This window comes from Ixodes scapularis, unplaced genomic scaffold (assembly GCF_016920785.2).
Source record: "Ixodes scapularis isolate PalLabHiFi unplaced genomic scaffold, ASM1692078v2 PGA_scaffold4__175_contigs__length_147842914, whole genome shotgun sequence".
NCBI classification, from domain to species: domain Eukaryota; kingdom Metazoa; phylum Arthropoda; class Arachnida; order Ixodida; family Ixodidae; genus Ixodes; species Ixodes scapularis.
The window spans coordinates 17,970,708-17,992,305 of record NW_024609879.1 but is presented as its reverse complement, the minus strand read 5'-3'; the positions used below and the strand labels follow the sequence as shown (position 1 = coordinate 17,992,305).

General features: G+C 44.0%; 1 protein-coding gene across 1 annotated transcript in view; it reads left to right on the top strand.

Moving 5' to 3' along the window:
• Positions 1–382: 382 nt before the first annotated feature.
• The window catches only part of LOC8034452 (CD109 antigen), an 81,808-nt gene continuing 60,592 nt past the window's right edge, over positions 383–21,598 (top strand). Inside the window, exons 1-12 of the mRNA XM_040215996.3 lie at positions 383–477; positions 3,011–3,189; positions 4,273–4,298; positions 6,778–6,928; positions 8,312–8,385; positions 9,589–9,640; positions 10,629–10,702; positions 13,060–13,099; positions 14,444–14,528; positions 16,670–16,781; positions 18,898–19,119; positions 20,772–21,059. Of these exons, the coding sequence (XP_040071930.1) occupies positions 383–477; positions 3,011–3,189; positions 4,273–4,298; positions 6,778–6,928; positions 8,312–8,385; positions 9,589–9,640; positions 10,629–10,702; positions 13,060–13,099; positions 14,444–14,528; positions 16,670–16,781; positions 18,898–19,119; positions 20,772–21,059 (1,398 nt within the window). The remainder of the gene's footprint in view (positions 478–3,010; positions 3,190–4,272; positions 4,299–6,777; positions 6,929–8,311; positions 8,386–9,588; positions 9,641–10,628; positions 10,703–13,059; positions 13,100–14,443; positions 14,529–16,669; positions 16,782–18,897; positions 19,120–20,771; positions 21,060–21,598) is intronic.

Genomic DNA, 21,598 nt, shown 5'->3' with positions numbered 1-21,598 from the left:
TTGGTGCCCGCCAAGATCCTTTCGAACTAAAGTGTGAAAAAGCGGCAGTGTTGCGTTCGCACCAACGGTGTCGTGCAGCATACTGTTGTGAGGCAGGCTCATGTGTTAAGATTCATTCACACACTTGCAATTGAGCAGGACCGGCTGAGACGAGACCGGTGTCCAGACTCTTGCGACAGCTTTGAACCGGATGCGCCACTGCGGAGCAGGTCCCAAGCTGCCACGAGAGGCTTAAAACCCGGTCTTGTCTCAGCTGGTCCTACTTGGTCGCAAGTGTGTACCGGGCCTTTCGACTTAGTTCACAAGAACCCAGAATATGCTTAAACTTTAAACCCTTTTCGCGCCTGTGGAAAACTGATGTGCTTTTGTTGTGTGCCCTCAGATGGTCTCCCTGAGGTTACCGCTTGCTCGAGGAATGGATGCCACGAGGCTACTTCTGCTCACGTCGGCATTCCTGCCCTTGGTAGCTCCGCAAAGGTGGGTGCCTTTGGTTTCAAGTCTTGCCCAGCTTGTGGCGGCACGGTCACTCCTCACTCGGTCTGCAAGTGCACCACGTGACACCACTAGGACTTTCTTTTTAACCGTTTGCGTACCGGGTTCCTTTTTTTTTTACCCCCGCATGTTGAATTCAAATTTCTGTCTCTATAACACCGCAGCATGCTTTCTGGAGAATATTTATTTACCAAAAACACCTAATATGACAGTCTTTCTAGTAATGCACTTATTGAGACACGGTACCATGCTGTGGCACCTCTACCTCACACCTTGAGGTCGCTCTTTAGAACGGCCTTACATGGCCTTTTTATTCGAAACTGTAACTTAGTTCCTTGTTTTTACAGTAATAGAATAGAGTTCATTAGTAATTTCTAGATCTCAGTGTTTGCCATGAAGCGCAAAATTGAACTAGATGGATTTGCCATTCTCTAAAAAATGACGGATCACACCAAAGCAGAAGTCGCCTAAATATAATATGTTCGCAAGCCGTCAAAAAGTGACATATTGTTTTCATCGCTTACTCTTACGTGGCATTACACATTATTGTGTAATTCCGATCGTTGTCCAGTTATCCACTGAACTTCCGGGAATCAAAGCCAACCTTTTCTTGAACAATGTCACCGTGTAAATACGGTAGGTTTGGGGAATGTTAGCTTTGCGCAGCACTGCATGCGAGAACCGGCTTTCCTACGTTGCTATATATATCTCATGGTGAAGCTCTTATCAGTGTATTTAAAGGACGAGAATTTCGTGCCCTGAGAGGAGAAAGCGTCATCGCACTTTCAAGCCACGTACGCTACACCACGGAGGCTTGTATGATGCTTGCTAATCCCCGTAGTCCGCCGAGAGCCGAGGATTGCCCCATCCTTCCCACGAGAAAAGAAGATGGCGTCGAACGGCAAGCTTGATGGCGTGTGCAAAAAGCATGTGGCGAGCTTGAGGTCGTCTCATTCTTACACCAACAGAGTCAAAGTCGATAACCTAACATTGCACTTGTGGTGTCACGACGGAGATTTTCTCTGGGTAGAGAAATATACGTCACTGTGGTTTGAGGTATGTGGGTCACGTCACGGTTGCCGGGCGAGGCATTTGGGGGGGGGGGGGGGGGGGCAATCGCCCCCACCGCCCCCCCCTTGGATCCGCCACTGTTTTCATCGCTTACTCTTACGTGGCATTACACATAAAAATACTGACAGCCCAGTTGGGAGCAGCAGAGGGCAAACTGAAATCGAACATTCATAAGGTTCAAACATGGAATACCTTATAACGGAAGCCTCTACTTCCTGAAATTTGTCTACCCATGTGTCTGTACATACCCCATGGCATGTGATGCAGAGTTATTTGACGTGATGTGGTGGTCACGTGACATTCTGACTTGATACCATAAGGATGTGAAGTTTTAATGTCTTCTAGACATTAAACACAATCGCTCCTGAAACACTTGCATTCCATGCGTTATTGACTTTGGAGCTAAAGGTCACTGCCAATTTTCTTTTTAGTAGTATGGGCAGACAACAGGAGCTTGCATTCCAACTTGCATTTGCATGTCTGTCAGCAGATCTCTACTGGTCTCACTTGAATTCTGTAGAAAAACATAACTGAGCAGTGCTTGAGCTAGACGCTTATTTTCGGTTCTTTGTGTATCTGCAGAGAATAAATTAGACAGCCCACTGCAGCCACAAAAACTGGGAATGTGATGCAGATATGCATAGTTTTGGGTGGTGAAGTTGTTTTGAAGCCTACGCTAACTTTTTACCTTTTTTGTGGGTAAACAAGGTCTTTCAAATTAAAGTGGTTTCAGGTGATTTCATGGCCTAGAAGTTGTAAGATCCGAACTTGCAGATTTATGTCTATTTGGAGGCGAGTGAGGTGCAAAACCCTGTGCCAGATGTCGATTGTTGAGTGTGCGAAGATCATAGTGTTCGACACACCACTAAGTGCTGTCTTGGGCAAGCTGGCAAATATTATGCAGTAAAAATGTTTTCAAAATGGAACCAGTTGATGTTTAATTTTTTTATAGTGTTAAAACGTTTTGACATTAAATTTAAAAAATTAAGTTTTAGTGTCGAACATTTTTTGACACTAAAGCATAAATATAATAATAAAGAGTTACAAATTTGAGTAAACATTTTAAGGATCTGCTGGAGGGTTGGGTAAAGCAAGCAAGTGGGACTAGAGTTTGTTGCAGGTTAGGAAAAGCAGGACAGGCGCCATCCACAAAGCTTTTAGCTCACCTTGATTGGATATTTCCTCCTCATCACTCACCTCCTCTCCAGCAATCACTCTGCTAAAGTGGAAAGGGTAGAGGGCTTTGTGGGATGTCCTTGTTCCACTTTTCTTCAATTGCAACAAACTCTACTTGGGCTCTCGCATCTTTCTTGTATTTTTTGCGTGCATTAAAACGTTGGTCGCTTGTCAGCACTTGTCTGTTCACTCCCTCTACTTGACCTTGACCCTAGTGCTATTTGTATTCTCGCGGCATTGACTGTGGGTGTGGTTCCAACGGCACTTGCAGCAGTGGCATCTACACAATTGTGGCACCTCGGAAGCTCCGGCCCAACCTCAAGTATCACGTGAGCACCTCCCTCAGTCAGTCGGCGTCCTCCCCACCCGTCGACCTCAGGGTCACGCTCTCCGGCCCGTCGGACAACGGCAGCTCCAACAGGATCACCAAGCAGGTCCAGCTTCATGACCGTGAGAGCACCTTCCTTCATCTCTTGTGTCTGAATGCACCGAGATGCCCAAAACGTGACTGACCATGTTTTGATGTAGTCCAGAGGTTCTCGAATTCGAGGATCTTAAAAAGACTGCATAGCAGCCAGAAAGGAGGGAGTTCTCCCTCAATTCCTTCTTTCCATTCGAGAAAGAGGGACACCTTCCTTTTTTCTGCAGGAGTAGCTTGGAGGTCCGCTCTCGTGGGGACAGGACGAGAGAACAGTATGAGAGGGAATGGAAAGAAAAAGGGGAACCGGTTCTCTGCCCGGTAGGAGACAATTCTGTAGGTCGGCCTTTAAGGAACCCTTCCCGGTCTTGGAATTGATGCAGGGAAGCGTTACATACGTTGCCAACAACAGTGGACATATTAGGAAATGTTTGGCTTATATCTATAGTCCGTTGCAACTCAAGAAGGTAGGGCGAGGGTAAGACGGGCTGGGGAAAAGGAAGCAAACTCAACGCTAAAGAGAGAAGAAGGTTTCTCCCTCTCTTCTCCAGTGTTCCGTCTGCTTCTGTTTGAGATACCGATGTACGAGCAGTGGCATACCAACTTGTTCTTGAGTGGGGGGGCAAACCATACCCCCTCCCCCGCCCCCCAGGTCCGGGAGGCATTGCCCTTGGTATCCCTTGGGCACCGCCGGCCAGTGTTTTCCCTGCCCAGTGGTGGCTGTTTCAGGGGGGGGGGGGGGGGGGGGGGCAAAACACATGCCTTGCCCCCTCACTTTGAGAACTGGGGGGGTCAATGCCCCCCCCCCCCCCCCCCCCCCCCCCCCCCCCCCCGGTTGGTACGCCCATGTGTACGAGTGATGCTTTGGAGTTCGTAGCATCCTGTTCAATGCTTCTGCAGCCTTATTTTGCCAAATCCAAAGCTCGGTTCAGCATCCCTTTAAGGCACCATTGTTTTAAACTGATTAGGTTTTACATGAATTTGGAGTCCTCTCAAAAATCTTGGCACTCATCCGAGTCCATAGAATTTCCTCCTTAGAAGCATCTGGGAACCCTGTAGTGATGCAGGTTGTGATCCCTACATTTTGCTAAATGAATCTTTTTTTCTTTTTCCAGGTGATACACAAGTGATAAGTTTTGAGGTGAGTCTTGTGGTTTTTGCTTGAGCCTTCCTAATTGACGAGGAGTTCCTAAAACACGGGCAGAACAGTTTATTTTTTCATTAATTAATTCCTCTATTCATCTGTTTATTTTATGTTCCTCCCATTCCCAACGCGAGCATTTAACCCATTGATGGTCGAGTTTTGTTCCCTGAGAGGTGCTTCCCAGTTGTCCGGTTTTGTTTGACAAGGAATTGTATAAAGAAAGTGTCAATGTGCTGTTTTTTTCTTAATTATCTAGCGGGTACATGTAGAGTGCTTGCAAGCTGTTTAGCTTTAGAAGCATCAAATGAAAATATTGAAGGCAGGAAGTTGTCAGCTTTCTTCCATTCGGTTTTATTTTGGCAAGTCTGCCTCCGCGACATTCCAGCGGCTCCAGATTCCTAATCGGAGGTGCTTTTCAGAACTTCTCCGTTTGATGATGAGCTTTCATCCTCTAAACTTATTTCCGAAAAGCGTTGGAAGTCTGAATCGGAAGAGCCAGTGCTCCCATTGGCACTACCGCCAGAGCAGCCGTAATGCAGAGGGCGCACCACGTCCGTGAAGTGTCTAATTTTAAAACTATAAATAGCCCAGTAACGCGAAACAGTGTGTGAATGTAACATTTATAGTTCAGCGAAGACAGCAAATAGCAATACCTCCCACAGTTTGAGAAGTTTCCCCGTTTAGGCGAGCACTTTCAAATGCGTAATCACCGTCGTACATCTACGGTGCTGACCTTCAGAAAGCTAAGGGGCGGTGCAACGATTTTCAAACTGGCTATTGAATTGTGGGAATCGGTTTGTCACGTATAGAATGAAGAACAGAAAATCACTTTTTTTTTTCACACGCTAGTTTTTGTATATAAAGGAAAAAAGAGAAAAATTGAAGGTAGGGTACCTTTGATCTCGCACAGTCTTTTGGGTCAGGTGTGCAGTGACGTCACTGGAAGTACCATGTTCAGTTCTGCCTTTAGGGTCCACAACCCCTTCTTCCGCAATTGTCAACTTCTCGAGGTTCATTCAGCTACAATAGAGCACCACACGGTTTTGTTAATTTCCAGTGGATAACAGCAGGAAAACTTGCATACTCCCAATGACGTCGCACGGTAACTCCAACGACCGCCACACGCATTGGGAAAACATCCGTTTTTTTCCTTTACGATTACTTGGCGGAATTGCTGCACTTTGAGGGGAAGGTGGCATGTTTTCTTCGACTTGTGCTAAGATAAGAAATGTAAAAAATCCGAGCTGCAAGTTTTTTTAATGTTGAAATTGTCGCACCACCCCTTGAAGTGTAAAAAACTTGTAAGATTTGTCTCTGGGAAACATTTCTTATAATATTTAATTTGGCCCGAAAGGTGCCAGCATTAAGGCTGTCCCAAGCTTGAACCCCCGTGTCTTCTTGCATAGTTCTATACAGTAGCCATGCAGTTTTAGCTCTGGCAGTATTTTATTATCAACAAACAAAGCTCTGAATGGTATACCAGGGGCTACAAGGTTCACGAGTCTCAATGGAGAGATAATACTCAACTCGCGTCTCAATGAAGACTCGAGATGATACTTACCTTGTTGCTTTGTTTCAAACTGTAAGGAGTTTAACCACAGGCAACATTGCTTCATTGTGCTCATAATTGGTGGTTGGAGGCCTTTTTATTCAATTCAGTCTTGCCAAGTTTGTCGTACCAAACCGGGGAAGGTTGGGGTACATTGGAGAGATAATGGACCCTTTCTGGAAATTCAGTGTAATCTAGTGATTCAAACATCACTAACTTTTGGCACTGCAATTCTGGTAAAAAAAGTAGCGTTTTATTAGACACAGTCGCTTTCGTACGTCAACGGCAGATGGGAATGTGTTTTAACCATGCCGTTCATTCTCGAGTATTTTCTGTTTTAACAGTGGTAGAGAAGCTAATGGTCTTAGAAGTGCTTACCTCATTAAAGCCCTAGTGAACTTGACCACATCCAGGTGCTTGTGGGCCGAGTGTGTGCCAACCGATTGGACCAGGTGCTCTCGAAATTCTCGAGGAATCCCCATCTGTCCCGAAAGGCAACCTGAGAACCCCTCCCAGTGTCATCTTGATGAAGTAAAGCTGCACAGAAGAGTGTAGACCTTGTAAAAAATAGTATAGTTATGCATCAATGGATGGCTCAGAGCTGGTAAAATATTTCCTAAACAGAGAAAACACTATGTAGGAGGGGATGGTCGAAGGAATTTGGGGAACCCATGGGGGACCCTGAGGTATCCCAAAGTTCTCTCATGGGTTCCCCTTGCTGCAGATGCTGGAGCCACTGAGAAGGAGCATTTTCAAATCGTAGCTGTCACAAATTGTGCCTTCTCTGCACTAGAGGCAACAAAATGGCAGCATGCTCGAGACAATCGGGGAATGGAGTGTCCATACTCTAAGTATAGCTTACCTAGTGACTCTAGGTGTATTGTGGCAGCTTTTGGGCTCTTGCGTGAGCAGAGATGGTCTTCCCAGGTGGGCGACTGGGGCCCTGGCAAGTACAAGCTCTCTGCGTCCGGTTCTGGTGGTCTGGACTTCTTCAATGAGACCGAACTGACCTACGAGCACAAGAGTTACTCGGTCTTCGTGCAGACGGACAAGGCTGTCTACAAGCCGGGACAGAAAGGTCGGTCTGCACAGTTTGCCCCCGCTGCAATGACTTGCACTTGAAAAAAGGCATTTAATTTAGGGACATGACTCGGATATTGAAACTAATAAAATGTCGGACACATGGGTTTTAACCATTTAAGTGTAATCTTTTAAGTATCTTCTGACATAAAATATTCCCGGTCTGGACAAGTGTCGGGGCTGCCCCGACAGGCCCATTTCCCCTTTCCTCTCAAGCATCGGGCACCTCTCGACAATTTCATCTTGCGCCATCTCTTATTGGGCATGTGAACTATCCATACTTAGTTTTTTTACCTCCAACAAATGCTGTAACAAGTGCGGCACATTTATATTTTTTTTTGCTAGATATGGGGGCAGGCAGGCATTTTGCTCGCATCTTTGGAAGAAGAAACTACAGCATTTACAAACTAGGTGGAGGCAAGACCAAAGACTGTGCAGTCTGCAGTGATATGGAAGTCAAAGAGCAAAGATGTGAAACTGTTTTCTACTGCAAAACCTGCGCTCGACACCCTGGCTTGCACCCCGGCAATCGCTTAGAAAAGTACTGTACGCTGCGCAAATACTGCTAGTATAGTTCATTAATTCAAATGAACACATTCAGGAGAATGCAGGGTTATCTCGAACTGAACATATTGATATAAGTATATTACAGGTGAATTTGAAGTCCCTCATTGATTTGATCTTTTTCCGCTTAAACTAATTATGACCAGAGGGGCCTGCAAGGAGAAAACTCGCATGACCCCCAAAAGGTTAAGAAAGTGAGAACACTTGGCATGAACTGGTAGGGAGAAGAATGCACTTTTGCATCTTAAACACAACTTAGAAAGGGAAAGAAACGGAAGAAATAATTCTTTCTTAAGACTCTACTCTATACCAGTGCACTCGCCTCAAAAAGGAAAGAAACAAACTGTGCCTTCTTTGATACATAGAAATACTAACTGTGATTTTAGAAACAATTACTATTTTTAATTGTTTTATGGAAAATTAATATTTGAATATGCCATGCCAGAATTGAGCGTGCATGTGAAGACCCAGTATTAGTCGCCATGAGACGTTAGCTCGCATGGAGGCCTGGAAGTTTGCTTCGAAGCATTAAAAATAAAGCCTTAAATAGTTGCACTTCCGTTTCTTCACCAAGCATGTGCAGTTCAGCCTAGCGGTGATCTGGAAAAAAGCTTGGTTTGTACTATTCCCTGTAGCTAAAGATTAACGAAAGTGGAGTGCCACCCTACGCTAACCCATCGTGGTCTTGGGCCAATTCTTTCTCTCCTAAGTTAGTTCGAGAATTTCGCGAGCTAATTATGGCAGACTGCCTGTTCACCAGTGTGTGCTGGTGAGTTTGGATCGCACTGACTGTGTGTGCATTGCTCGGTCCGCCCAGTGCTGTTCCGGGTGATAGTGATGGACCCGTACCTGCTGCCCACGGTCACGGGAGCCATGAATGTCCACGTCACGGTAAGCAGTCCTGGCCTAGAGCACTCGTGCACCGCAGGGCCCATCTCCTAAATTCTCCTCGAGATCCGAATGCTGTTGAAATTTTACGGGGTCTAATAATACAGTGCAACCCTCTGGCACCGATAGCACATATTACGATGTACCACTTATGACGCTCAGTTTCTAGAGTTTCTAGGCTGGAAGTGATCAGTTTCTAGTCCAGATGCGACGATAATAGGTTATAACGATTGGAATTTCGAGTTTTTTCATTATTGTTATACTTTAAGTGGGTTGCACTGTGTGCAGGAAAGGTAACGACTTGGTTGTCCTTCTGGTCTAGTGCTCTGCTCATTTCCAAGGTTCTAAAAGTGCTCTTTAATTTCGTTCTTTTGCAAAATGATTTTTCTGATTTCGGAGGCATCTCTTAATATATGTGCAAATTGTTTTACCAGTTTTTGCACACTTATTAGTATATTTAGAATACTCTATTTATACGGCAGAGCATTAGAAAGTATCTTTTGACCCATTCTTGTTTATTCCTCAGAAATGAGGTTTGGGGGTCTAAAAAAGGGAGCTCCCATTTTAATTGGTGTAATTAGGGAGGACAGCAGCATAATTTTTTGCATGCTAATCATGAAAGAGTTACATGAGCCATTTATTTATTTATTTCATACTGCAATCCAACAAATGAACCAAGCAGTAAATAGCAAATGAAACAGTAATGCTCGTACAAGATCGCAAGACAGTTACTAACAGATAACAGCCAGAATGTCGCAAAAGCGTGTACAGGTGGACACCAGCACTCCAGAGAATGTAAAAAAAAGAATTGCATACTGTCACTGGGCAAATGCCAACACTTGATTAACTAGAAAACAAAATAAACAAGCAAGGTGCACCATCACAGGGCAGAATCAATGAGGAAAAACATAAAAAGTATGCAATAACTAAATAAAACCCAGAAGAATGTTTAGTGTGGAATAAGAATGCGCGCATTTTTGATGACGTGCACCGTTGAGGGCAACTTAAAGGGAAAACGAGCAACTTTCCTGAAGCCCTAATACTCGCGGAACTCTGCATATATTTAATGAGCTACCTATGTTGATTTTAAACGAAGGATAGTCTAAGCTTTCAATTAGATGCCATTTGTAGGGAATGTGTAGAGTGCATGTCGCTGGGTTCCTTGGAAGGGTTGGTTAGCTCAGCTGTGTCTGTCCCTTTCCCCAGGATGCCAAAGGCAACAGGATTCACCAGTGGGACCGAGTCCTAACTCAGAAGGGTGAGTTTTGCTTCTTTTCTTGCCCAAACATGCCAACGTCTGAACTCCCTGAACTACAAAAGTCGGCGGTTATTTTGCGAATAAAAAAGATGGTGTTTCTTTGGCTGCCATTCTTTGGGCAGCTGGCACTAGCATATGGCCACTTCCTTGTTAACGTCTTTAATAAGTTTGGAAATCTGTCCTTCATGGAAGGAGATTAAATGAATTAGGAGGAAGAAATAACAAAAAGTGGCCCACAAGAAGCGAAGAAAAAACAGTGCCACATATAGAAAGTATTGAACCGAGTGATGTCTCGAGTGGAGACGGGAACGACAACATCTCGTGAAGAAGTTAATTCAGGAAGGAATCTTCAGAAGGTGTTGACATCAGCTGGCGTGTGAAGCTCAAGAAATGCGCGGCACTTTTCAAGCTCCTTGAAGTATATTGACTGGCCCTAACTAGTCTGAAAAGGGCACCGACTGGTGCGGGCAATGAAGCATTTTGTCTAGTCGAAGCATCGGACTACTGCGGGGGTGGTTTGAAATTCTTTGTGGTGTTGCAAAGCTGCTGGACTGATGCGCAACATTGGCCCGGCAGAAATCTCCGTCTCCCGTGCGCTTGCGTATGCGCCCTCCCATGACGTCTGGCAAAGCATGCATACTTGGTTCTTGCTTGGTGGCTTTGTCTTCTACGGTTGGCAATGGACACCACTACACATTCCTCACTGTAGGACTTTGTTTGTGTGTACTATTGGATGCAACCCACCACTTTGGTACTAGTCTCGGTTTAGTCCTGGGGACGGGCATTGAACTGTGTGTGCAGTGTGTTCCGAGATGCTTACGACGCCATAAGGCAGTGTCGTGTGTGATTGAGTAAACGAAAGGGTCGATACGCACAAAAGTGGACATTTCTATGTGCAATAACAGCTATCGCTTTCACTTCGCATGCCGTGGCGGAAAGGTGCGCATTTTTGAATGACTGGTGCTTTGCTCCGACTTGCTCGCTGTAGGCATCTACTCTTCGGAACTGCAGCTGTCCGACCAACCTGTCTTGGGAGACTGGGCCATCCATGTGGACATCCTGGTGAGTGTTCACCTTCTCAGACATGAACACAGGCTGCTGAACTTGTCAAATCGGGCAGTGGCTTGGGACACCTAGCCGAGGTTTTTAACATTAACGGTTAACCTCTACCTACGCATCTTGGCGCATCTATTAACTTTTAAAACCTCAGCCGTATTATTTTCTTTAGGAGCATATTTGCTAGTTTTTATGTCTCCCTTGGATGCCATGCCGAACTGGATAATTGTCCTGTCCTGCTGCATTAACGTGTCGGTAAACAGGCAGCCTTTTTGTATATGATGAGTACCCCTACATATATGTAGGGGTACTCATGTTCTACTAGGCAATGCTTATATGTAAGCTGTGAAATTGAGCCAGGGACATAGTAACGTTGGTAACTTTAGTTGTTCTGTTGTGTGCCAAATCTATCTGTCATTCATTGCACTGTTTTTTTTAAAAATATTTCTGCCTCTATTTTTATGGCTTTGTACACACAAACACATGCAAAAAGATGGGCGAACATGAAAGAAGAGTGCACAAGCTACCGCAGCCTCCCCCAAAGGCTCTCCTGCTGATCACTGGCAGCTGCAGTGTGAATGTCATGTGTATGTGCATGGTGTATACCGGTGCCTTGCATAGCTATGTCTGTTCTTAACCACTTGCGAATTACTGTGCCATCATTTACTATGGGCTCACAAAAGCATTTTTGGTTCATGGTTCAATGAAGTCCAATTGAGCTGTGCCCTCGCTTTTCATTTACAACAAAATTTCTTGAGAAACTTGATTTATGAAATTTATTTAAAGGGATACTACAACGAAATTTCGGCGCTTATTTTATTGTCTCTATGTCTTCAAAGAAGCAGTATCATATCGGACACACCAATATCTTGTTACAAAAGACACGAAAAGGAGTTTTAAAACAAGTTAAACGATTAGCAAAGAGCACCTGGTGGATGTCGCTAACACTTTGTTAGTAATGCCAATCTAGGAACCTTGAGAGGTTGTAACGGTTATTGTCTCACCTCCGGCCACAACGAGAAAAGAGGGGAAGGAGGAACTCCCCTCTTCATGAGAATCCCTTTTGTTTGTTGCTGAAGTCTCTATTGTCCCCCTACAAGATTATAGAAGATTAACCCGTCACTCAAAATTTGTACAGAAGCAGCCGCTTCGGCGGCTGGAACGACTAGGCCTTCCTCTTGACGTCAGCCTCGCCGTAGCTTTGCTCATCCCGAGACGAACTACATCACGATGGTGTCGGATGTCACGTGCTCCAAGCTGGGCCTTCTCCGAGCACTTGCCAGAGTGGGCCATTTATAACAAAAAATACAGCCACCAGGCTCAAAATACAAACGTGCGATTGTCATTTACGGATATCGTGGATCATATTCAACCTATTTTTGAACACGAGGGGAATATTTCAAATTTCGTCTGAGTATACCCTTAAAAGACCCCTGAAAAGAAAAATGTTTTTTTTTAAACAGTGTGGCTGGGATACGCGTGTCAAGAAAATAATTTTACGTGAAGAAAAATATTCTTTAGAGCAATATTGATGGCGCAAGACGCGATTTATTCGCTAGTTGCCTCCTTTCCACTTGCTTTCTCTCTCAGCATTTCGGGCGCGTGAAGGTGACGTGGATTGGCTTGGTCACAAGGAGGATAGAAGGGTAGGAGAGGGCATGACGTCGGCCGCGTAGCCTCCACAAGCCATGCTTCCTTGACGCCTCGCCTCTTTCTCACTTTCCTCTTTACCCTCCTCACTTAACAGACCAACGTGACCACATCACGTGACCGTAGCTAGACGAAGGCTAGCTACGGTAGTCTAGCCTTCGATCTGATAAAACCTACCGGACGGAGCGCGCGCAAGCCTGCAAGGAATCCTTCTACAATCAACCATCCATCTCGCACGTGACATGTCACGCGCATCAATTGCCAAAGAGATCTGCAATCACGTTGGCCACAAAATCGTTTAAACTTTTTATGACTAGGCTTCACCAATATTGCAACGTGCCCCCTCCTAGTACTTCTAACCTCCTTGCTTGGCCATCACATTGAGGTGGAGACAGTGTATGACTCTCTCGTTGAGGTGGAAAGAGTGTATGGCCATTCTGCGACGTCAATGACTTTGCGCACAGAATTTAATATCTTGCGCCATCAATAATGCTCTAAAAAAACTTTTTTCTCATGAAATTTATTTTTTGACACGCGTGTCCTAACCACACTGTTTAAAAAAAGCATCTTTTTCTTTTCAGGGGCCCTTGAAGGCTTCAGTTTGATCTTCTGACCAAACTTTCACCATTCTAGTTTTTGTTTTTTCAACTGGCTTCCAGTTTTGGTTTTGACCGTGTTGAATTTACACTCATTGTTCTTTTTTCTTTTTCTAGGGTCAGAAGTACTCGAAGAACTTCACCGTAGCTGAATACGGTGAGTTTTTGCAAAAACCTTACCGCAGTGTTGGACGGTTTTGGAAGCATTTTTGTGGCCGAAAACTTGCATTAAACTAAGGAAACGCTTTCTCAAAAGAACTGCCTGCATCATTAGGCCAGCCAGTTTTTTCTGTGCTGATGCTGCAAAGTGGTTTCCTAGTCCTAAATTTATAACATAGGTTTGATTATAACCATTTCATGCGTGCAAGCGTTGACTAAATGAGGAAATGCGATTAAAAACAAATTCTGTGGCATTAGTGAAATATCCATTTTATGCACAGACAAGGTGGTGAATAATTGTAAAAAGCTAAAGTCTGGAGATGAGGAGACTAGAAAGAAGATAACCAGAACACCGTCTCAAACACCAGCTGTGTTTAGGATTGGTGTTATGGTTGTCCCTTTCCTTGTCCCTCCTCCCACCCCGTTTCCCAAGATTTTGAGTGTGACACTGTTCAGAACTGGTTGCAGTCGAGTTCTATACTTATGCGTAAGAGAATTGATAAGGTTGCAGCTTTTGCATCCAGAAAGTGAATGAGCAGGCAAAGCTGGTTAACGTTGCACATATTTTTGTGTTATCCTTAGCCTCAGTTTTAATGTCTGGAGCAGGCTCGTGTTTCCGGCAAATAAGACGTACCAAGAAGAAAGCCGTTTGTTATTTGTTCAAGAGGGACCTTGTCGTGCACGGGCTTTCCATTGCTTCTCCAGAACAGGCCACATATCTTGTAATGAATGGATCAGCAGGGAATGCCCCTAGAGTAAAGTCACCTTAAAGTACTAATCATTTGCTATACCAGTACCTTGGATTACTGCAAACTTTCTGCAACATTGCTGCAGAGAAGAGCTTGGGTATCTTTTAACACTGTCGCGGGCCCTTAAGCTATGGGGATTTATTTATTTCTTGCCCAGAAACAGTCGTAGCCTAGATATTAGTCTACACCAGGGGTGGCCAATCTGTGGCTCGCGAGCCGCATGTGACTCTTTGCGTGTTAAAGTGTGACTTGCAAAACTGCTTGGACCTAGCAAGCGTGCATCCCCCAGTTTTCTATGATTACCTCTCAATTTTAAGTGGGCACTTGCTCGGTATTACGCTGAACAAGAGATGACCTCCTCTCCAGCCCTTGCTTTACCAAAGTAGAAAGATGTGGGAACATCTTCCCCTGGATTCCTAACCTGTCACCGACTACAGATAGTAAAGTGTAGTGAAGGACTAGTTTCTGCAAACTGACTTGCGTATGTATAAAGATGTTTGATGATACTGCTTTTGTTATTGAAAACTCGCTAGAGACGCTAGAGATGCGGCGCAACAGATAGCTTGGGAGAATATTGGCTCGCTCTATTTCAGTGCTGCCCACGTTTGAGGTGAGGGTGAAGCTGCCAGCATACGCCACCTACAACAAGTCGGAGGTGGTCGCCACAGTTTCTGCCACGTGAGTGCACGACGGGTTGCTTGGCTGCGGCTTACGTCGGGGATTGAGTCCGAGTTCATTCTTATTTTTTATTTTCAATTTTAAGAACAATGCACAGTACATTAGAATAGAAACTGCTGTAAGCTCATATCTATGGAGTGAACCGAATCATACGTTAGTCCATGGATCAGTTCTATAACATGTCGGGCTACAGCTTACTCCAGAGGTGCCTATAAATGGTACATTCGCTATTTCAAAGCATGAAAATACGAGTTCATTTGAGTCAAAGGAAAGGGAAAGGGTATTTTTCTCGTGGACCTACTTCCCTACCTAGGCCCTTTTTTTTGCCAAATCATTGTATAGAATCATGAGCCAGTATGGCATTTATAATGACAGAAAACTGGTTAGAAGGAAGAGGAAATAAAGCTTGCTTACAGTTTATCCCGTTTATTTTTCTAAAATGAACTCCATATTAGGCCATCATGTCGTTTGACAGTTTCACGTGAACTAGCCCACGGGAAAAAATGTGTTTTTTTCTTGGCCATTTTTTTGGGGGAGTGAACTTATCATGCTTCTATATTTTTACTAAAAACATGCACCACCTAGGTACAACTTCGTGCTAAATTAGGTCACAATCTGTCAAGAAACCGATTTATGCGGTCCCTAAAAAAGAGACAGATGTGTTGTCAGGTCCACCATGTAAATATAGTTGCCGACAAGGTGGGAACGGTAGGGAGGTGCTTCAGTTGCTCCGCCTCCAGCGCGGGCTTACTACTTTCGGTGATGCTTGGGCACCTCAAGCCACCTTGAGTGCTCACGCGAAGCCAGTGCGGGGCAGAAGGCATGTAGCACGTGCTGGAGACTGAGCGTTGGAAAGATGCACCCTGCCATTCTCGCACTGTCCGTGACTTACTAGAACACAGAAATTGCGACCATCGTGAAATGACTGGGAGAAATAAACGCTCGCAGTTAGCAAGAGTCACCGGAATCATTTCACTTCAGTCAACTTCGTCAACATTTTTTGCTAAATCATCATACCGTAAGATCCTGAGAGATGCACCCCCGCCCCCCCCCCCCCCCCTCCCCACTGAAACATAACCCACCCATATTTTTGGCATGATTTGCTATTTTATCAACAACACCAAAAGATAGCCTACTTCTGGTAATTGCAGGACTCTGGTCAATGGTGACCTCAGCAGAAATGGCATTACTTAACCGCGGCGGGAAATAAGCAAGCGTTGCTGACTGGGAATGACAGTCAAATTTGGTTCATCGCTCTGCCCTGCAATCGCAAGTTTCCCAGGTCATAAAATCTAAAACTAGCACTTTTCAACTTTTTTTTATTGCTCACCAAAAGTTAACCCTCTCCTTATTGGCTTTCAATTTTAGGTGGGCTATATCTCGAAATATTACGGTAGTTTCGATGTTGCTGTTATTATAGAAGTTGCTTTATGAATTCTGTTTTTTTTGTTTTTTTTTAATGATTGAAGGTGTGCTTTAGATAGCTTGTTATGCATGGTCCAATTATTTTGCTTTAGTAACCTTTGGTTGTAGTGTCTAAAAAAGTATTACAGTTTTTGTAGATTGTTTTAACCGTTGTTTCCTCATGCAAAGTTCTTGTATATTTTTTTATTTAAATTGCCAAAACTCTAGGTTCCAAGTTAAGCGTATGCTTGTTTCTGTTGTCTGAGTATGCAGTTGTCTTCAGTTGACAGACTGAGCAGAAAGAAAACAGAAAACTGCTAGATGCTCGACGCTACGGCAACATATTAAAAACTGAAGGACTTTCAGCCGACCCCCAAATTTCACAGTCCTAATGTTTTAGAAACAAGCTTAGTTTCGATTTAAACCGGAAAAACTTCTGTCGCAAATGTTTGTGCACATGCTTTACATCTATCATATTGCTGCTAAAGGCAGTTCAAATAAACCTTTTTTTCTGACTTCTAACCACATGTTTGTCAACTTCTACTGGGATATTCGGCAGTGAAGTGAACAAAGCAGGAACAATTGCTGTTGCAAACTCCCTGCATAATCAAGAAAAAAAATATGTGCAGAAATTAAAGTTTTAGCAATGATAAGGATAAAAGAATTTGGTCTGGCATTGAAAGGCCGCCAATGGGATAGTGGCCACTATCTGGAGCATGTTGCTTGTGTATTTTCAGGTACACATACGGAAAGCCCGTCAAGGGTACGGTCACGCTGACCGTGGCTCCGAGGACCCGCTATCACCAGCTGAGGCCCCGCCCTTACGAGCAGTACCAGACCAAGGCAGAGGTGAGTGCCGCTTCTCAATAAGGTCCACATCTCGACTTGCTGCGTCAAGGTCATATAAACAAGGACAGAAAAAATAGGCCATTCCAATAATTATCTCCTGTACACTGCTGTCTTTGTCCGCTCTGCTGGTCTTGAAACACCGCAATCACAAAAAAGTTAGTTTTGAAATGCTTTTTTTTTTTTTGGTTTATAAGTCACAAACATGTGTTGTAAGTACTACATTCAGGAAGTTCACATTTATTTAGTTGCATCGATTCAAAGTTTCATATCCAGGCTGTTTGTAAGCACCTACATTTTGTAAAGCTTTCCCTGTTTTCTTTTGTTTAATTGTTTTGTTGCAGAAGTTTTGCCCTCAGTATTTTTAGATCTAGAACATGGACCTGAATACTTTTTTTCAGGGATTCATACCTTATAAATTGTAGATTGTGATGTGATTACTATTTCTAGAAGTGATTACTATTTCTAGAAAATGTTATTACAAAGTTTTGTATCATAATTGGCAGACTTCAAGCAAATTTCTAATCATCACAAAATAAATATTAACTCGTGATAATATTTTTTTAGAATGATGCTAAAATTATAACAATGGCTTTGTCTTATGTCTTGTAGAACATGCTGACATCCTTGGTGCCCTATTTTTTTATTGGAGGTATGGTAAAACATTTGGGCAGAAACACCTGTGGTAAAGTTAAGGCTTTCTTGAAAACTTATAATAATTAGGAAACATTTTGCTTATGTTTGTGTTTAACAGAACTTATATTAGATGTGAAAATTTAATATTAATTGGATCAGAAATGACAGAAAAAAGTTAAAGACGATTCTGAGCTTGCGCAGTAGCTCTTTTTTGTGCAGTATAGCATGTCACGCATGCTTCTACGGCCTAGTGACTGCATTTTTCAGCTGGCTGCTAAGCGCTGGTAAAGTGTGTTGTAACAACTGGCTTTGGAGCGTGGCTACCAGGTTTCGGTGTTCACCGACATTGATGCGAGTGGAATGAATACTGTACAGTAAAGGCCACTTTTGATAAGCTCTGTAGTTCTTAAAAAAAGAGTTAGTTGCTTTAATCCATAGTTTATTATTCTAGGAGACTTAGTTCAAAAGCAACTTTTAACTAAAATCTGTTCAAAGAAATCGGCACTTCTGGCACGCCTGGACTGTGTAGTCCGGACTACTGCAACATTTTTCTCTCCTCTATGGAAGCCAAACTGGGCGATAGAAAAAGGTGCGTTAACTTTCAATGTGCAAGTTGAAAAAGTGAGCACAAATGTAGCCCTAGGCTTCTCCATCAGTTCCACATAAGACAAAGTGAGAACCTGGTTTATTCGATCATCCTCTAATTTGTGAAAGGTGCCACTGTTGTTGTTTCCCGTCGCATAAAACGTCTGGTTCCGAGTTGTAATGCAACTTCTAAGGAAGGCAATTTTTAGGTGGTACGCCATTTCTCGAGATATTATGGTATAAATCATTGTCTCAAAGTTTTTGAATACGAAGAAAAGTTTGAGATAAGAGGTTCCGAGATAAGTCATACACCAAAATGCTCACCATATTAGCTGCACATTCAGGAAACTTGACCTGAACTCAAACCTTACCATCAATTGTTCATATTACACCATTTTCATTGGGAATGAGGGAATTCCCAGTTGTCAAATTCCTATACTAAAACAAAAATCGAAAAATTAAAACTGTTGTTGACTTCTGTTTCAGTACAAGTCAACAATATCTCTGTGTTACCCTCTATAAGGAAGGTAACACAGAGAAGAGGACGTTCATAGTTGTCCGTTCCCTTCCCTGTGTTACCTCCCTTATGGTGCATATTATTAACACGCTCGTTTTGTACCTAATTCTATTCCAGCTTTGCATTTATTAAAACTTTGCTAACAATCAGGGCCCACTAGGACCTCCAATGTCTGCCTCTGTGCTCCGGCGTTTCAATGCTGCCAAAATGTACACCATTACGGTGGATCTTTTCCTCTAGATTTACCCCATGAACTTCATGGTCTGGTCGCTATTACCATGCGCTTTGTCTACGTGTTACTTATTGTGCGCCTTGGCCTTCTTGCGCTGTGGTGCCCGTGTCAAGTTCTCTCCGTATTGGCGTTGTTCCCGTCGTACGCAGATTGACGGGAGCGTGGACATCCCCGTGGCGGTGGTGCGAGACCTGTCCCTCAAGACGGACTTTTTCCGGCGGGACATAGAGTTCTTTGCCCTGGTGGAGGAGCGCCTGACCGGGCGCAAGTACAACTCCACCTCGTACCTCACGCTGCACGACAAGGAGGTCAAGGTCGAGCTGGTCAAGACCTCGGAGACCTTCAAGCCGGGCCTCAAGTACACCTGCTTCGTGAGTGCCCTCCGACCTCCTCGGCCGTTTGAACTCCCTGTGTCGTGTGGTTCCCAAACCCATTTCTCATGCCTCGTTAAACGTTTTAATGACAATTTTGAGAATACCGTAACGTTCCACGTGCTGGAGTCTTGATCGTCTGCTCAGACAGACTTCGCAAATTCGAATGAAGTTTTTCGGATGGGCTGAAAAACTTTGATTTACACGCTCCGACGTGAAGCTGCGTCGAAGATAGTGTCCGATCCATGCGTCTCTGTGCTTCCTCCTCGTTCACTTCTGACATGCACCGTCCCTCAGCCGTTGCAGGAATTCAATCCCCACCTCTGCCCTCTTTGATCGGGAGGAGCATCGTTCCGGCGTGCGGTCGTGTATCGCTACGGCCTTATGCACGTTAAAGACCCCAGGCCAGCAGTCGTACCACAGCACTGGCAAAAGTTTCCATTTACAGTGTACACCAGTGTCACTATACCCCAAAGGCAGACCAAGCTTTTGCTGTCTAAACACAAACGTCTAATTTGCTTCTTTTTGCTCTTGCAAGAAGTGCTCTCGTGGGAAGGTTACTAAATTACGTAATCGTAGGTTGCACGAGGTTATTTTGTGTGGTCTCGCAACGTCATGATACGTGATCGTGTTGCGTCGCATTGTCTCGTGACCCACAGTGACTGTTCAAGGAGTAATTGACAATGCAAGTAGCAGCAGAAGGAAGACACAGTCCTCTCGACACCAGAATAATTAAAAATGTATCGTAATCCCATGGATTAAGTTGGGAGGCATATTATCTGCAGAGTAGTATCTCTCCAGCTCAGAAGCGCGCGTAAACACCCAGTGAAGCCCAAAATGTGCTGCGCAATCTGTGCCGGTCAACTTTATCCGCAACATGTTTCGTGTTTTTTTAAGATAGCATTGTCAGGTACTATTGTTTTGGGGTATCATTACTGGGTATTATTAGGTATTATTCTCAGGTATTGTTATTGTGAATTGCTATTCAATATTATTAATGACTATTGTTTTTGAGCACTGTTTTTTCATCACTAATTAGTATAATTATTGGGTGTTACTGGATGGTATTCTTGGATATTGTTATTCGGTGCCATTGTCAGGTATTCTTTTTGGATATCATTATTTGATAATGTTATTAGGTATAATTTTCAGGTATTGTTATTGGACATAATATAGTAATATGAATTTGTATTGTTATCAAGTATTGTTGGCAGGTGTTATTATTAGTACATATCATTATTAGGTACCATTGTAAGTTTTTTTGTGTATCATTATTGGGTATTGTAATTACATTTCATTTTTGGATATAGTTATTGGACATTGTTATCTAGTATAATTAAATGTTATTGTTATTGGGTACTGTTAAGTAATATTATTGGGCATGGTTAGGAACCATTGTCAGTTATTGCTTTTGGGTGTTGTTATTACATATAATTCTGGGACATTGTTATTGCACATTGATATTCAGTGTCATTATTGAGTATTGTTATTGGACACTGTTACCGGGTATTAATATTGGCTATTATTATTAGGTATAATTTTTAGAGATTGTTTTTGGGTGTCATTAAGAAGAACCTGGAAATGGTTGATTAAACCTTCCTGTTCTTCTAGAGCCCTCTTTTTGATTCTGTGGCTGTTTGTCCCGCACGCAGCTGAAGGTGGCCTACCAAGACGACACGCCGGTGCACGACGCGGTGAACCAGCTGACGCTGTACCAGGGCTTCAACTTCAACGAGGACCTCTGGAAGACCAGTCGCCACTGGGTTCCTGCCAACGGGGTGGTGCGCCTCGAGCTCTTCCCGCCCAACGACAACGCCACCGTCGTGCTGGGCCTGAGGGCGGAGTTCCGGGGCCAGACGCACTACCTGGAAGGGATCTACCCTGCACGCTCCCCGACCAGGAGCTTCCTCCAGGCCTGGGTCACCACCGAGGACCCCATGGTGACTGTCCCTTGCTAAACTCTGACCGCGGTTGCTAACGGGACTGCAACGGCGGGGAAGTGTTTGTCTTCCAGGTCTTTGGTGCATACTTCCTGTCTTCAATAACGCTTTAGCGTCCTTTGAGCCTCGAATGTGCAGACGCAGCCAAAGCACGGCGGAAGACAATGAGCACATGCTGCGGGCTGTGCGCCTGAAAGAGACACCTTGCCATTCTCGTTGTGTCAGCGACTACAGTTGTCTGGCTCTTCATCCTTTCAACCCAGAACCTTTTGCATGCTGGTTTAGTTGATGTAGTTGAAAAAAGAAAGCAAGTTTGAGAAAGCATTTTTATTGCTACAGCAAACTGTACCTATCTGCAAAATTTTGTCACTCTTGTCTGAGATTAGTAAATGTAAAAAAAAAACACTTGAAATATCCTTATCTTCCGTGAACCTCCTCCAGGAGCAAGTGCAGTGATGCGAAGGAAACACACAGCACTGCAACACACAAATTCGAACATGATATTCCCTCTGGTATGACTGAAAACATAAGGTTGCTGC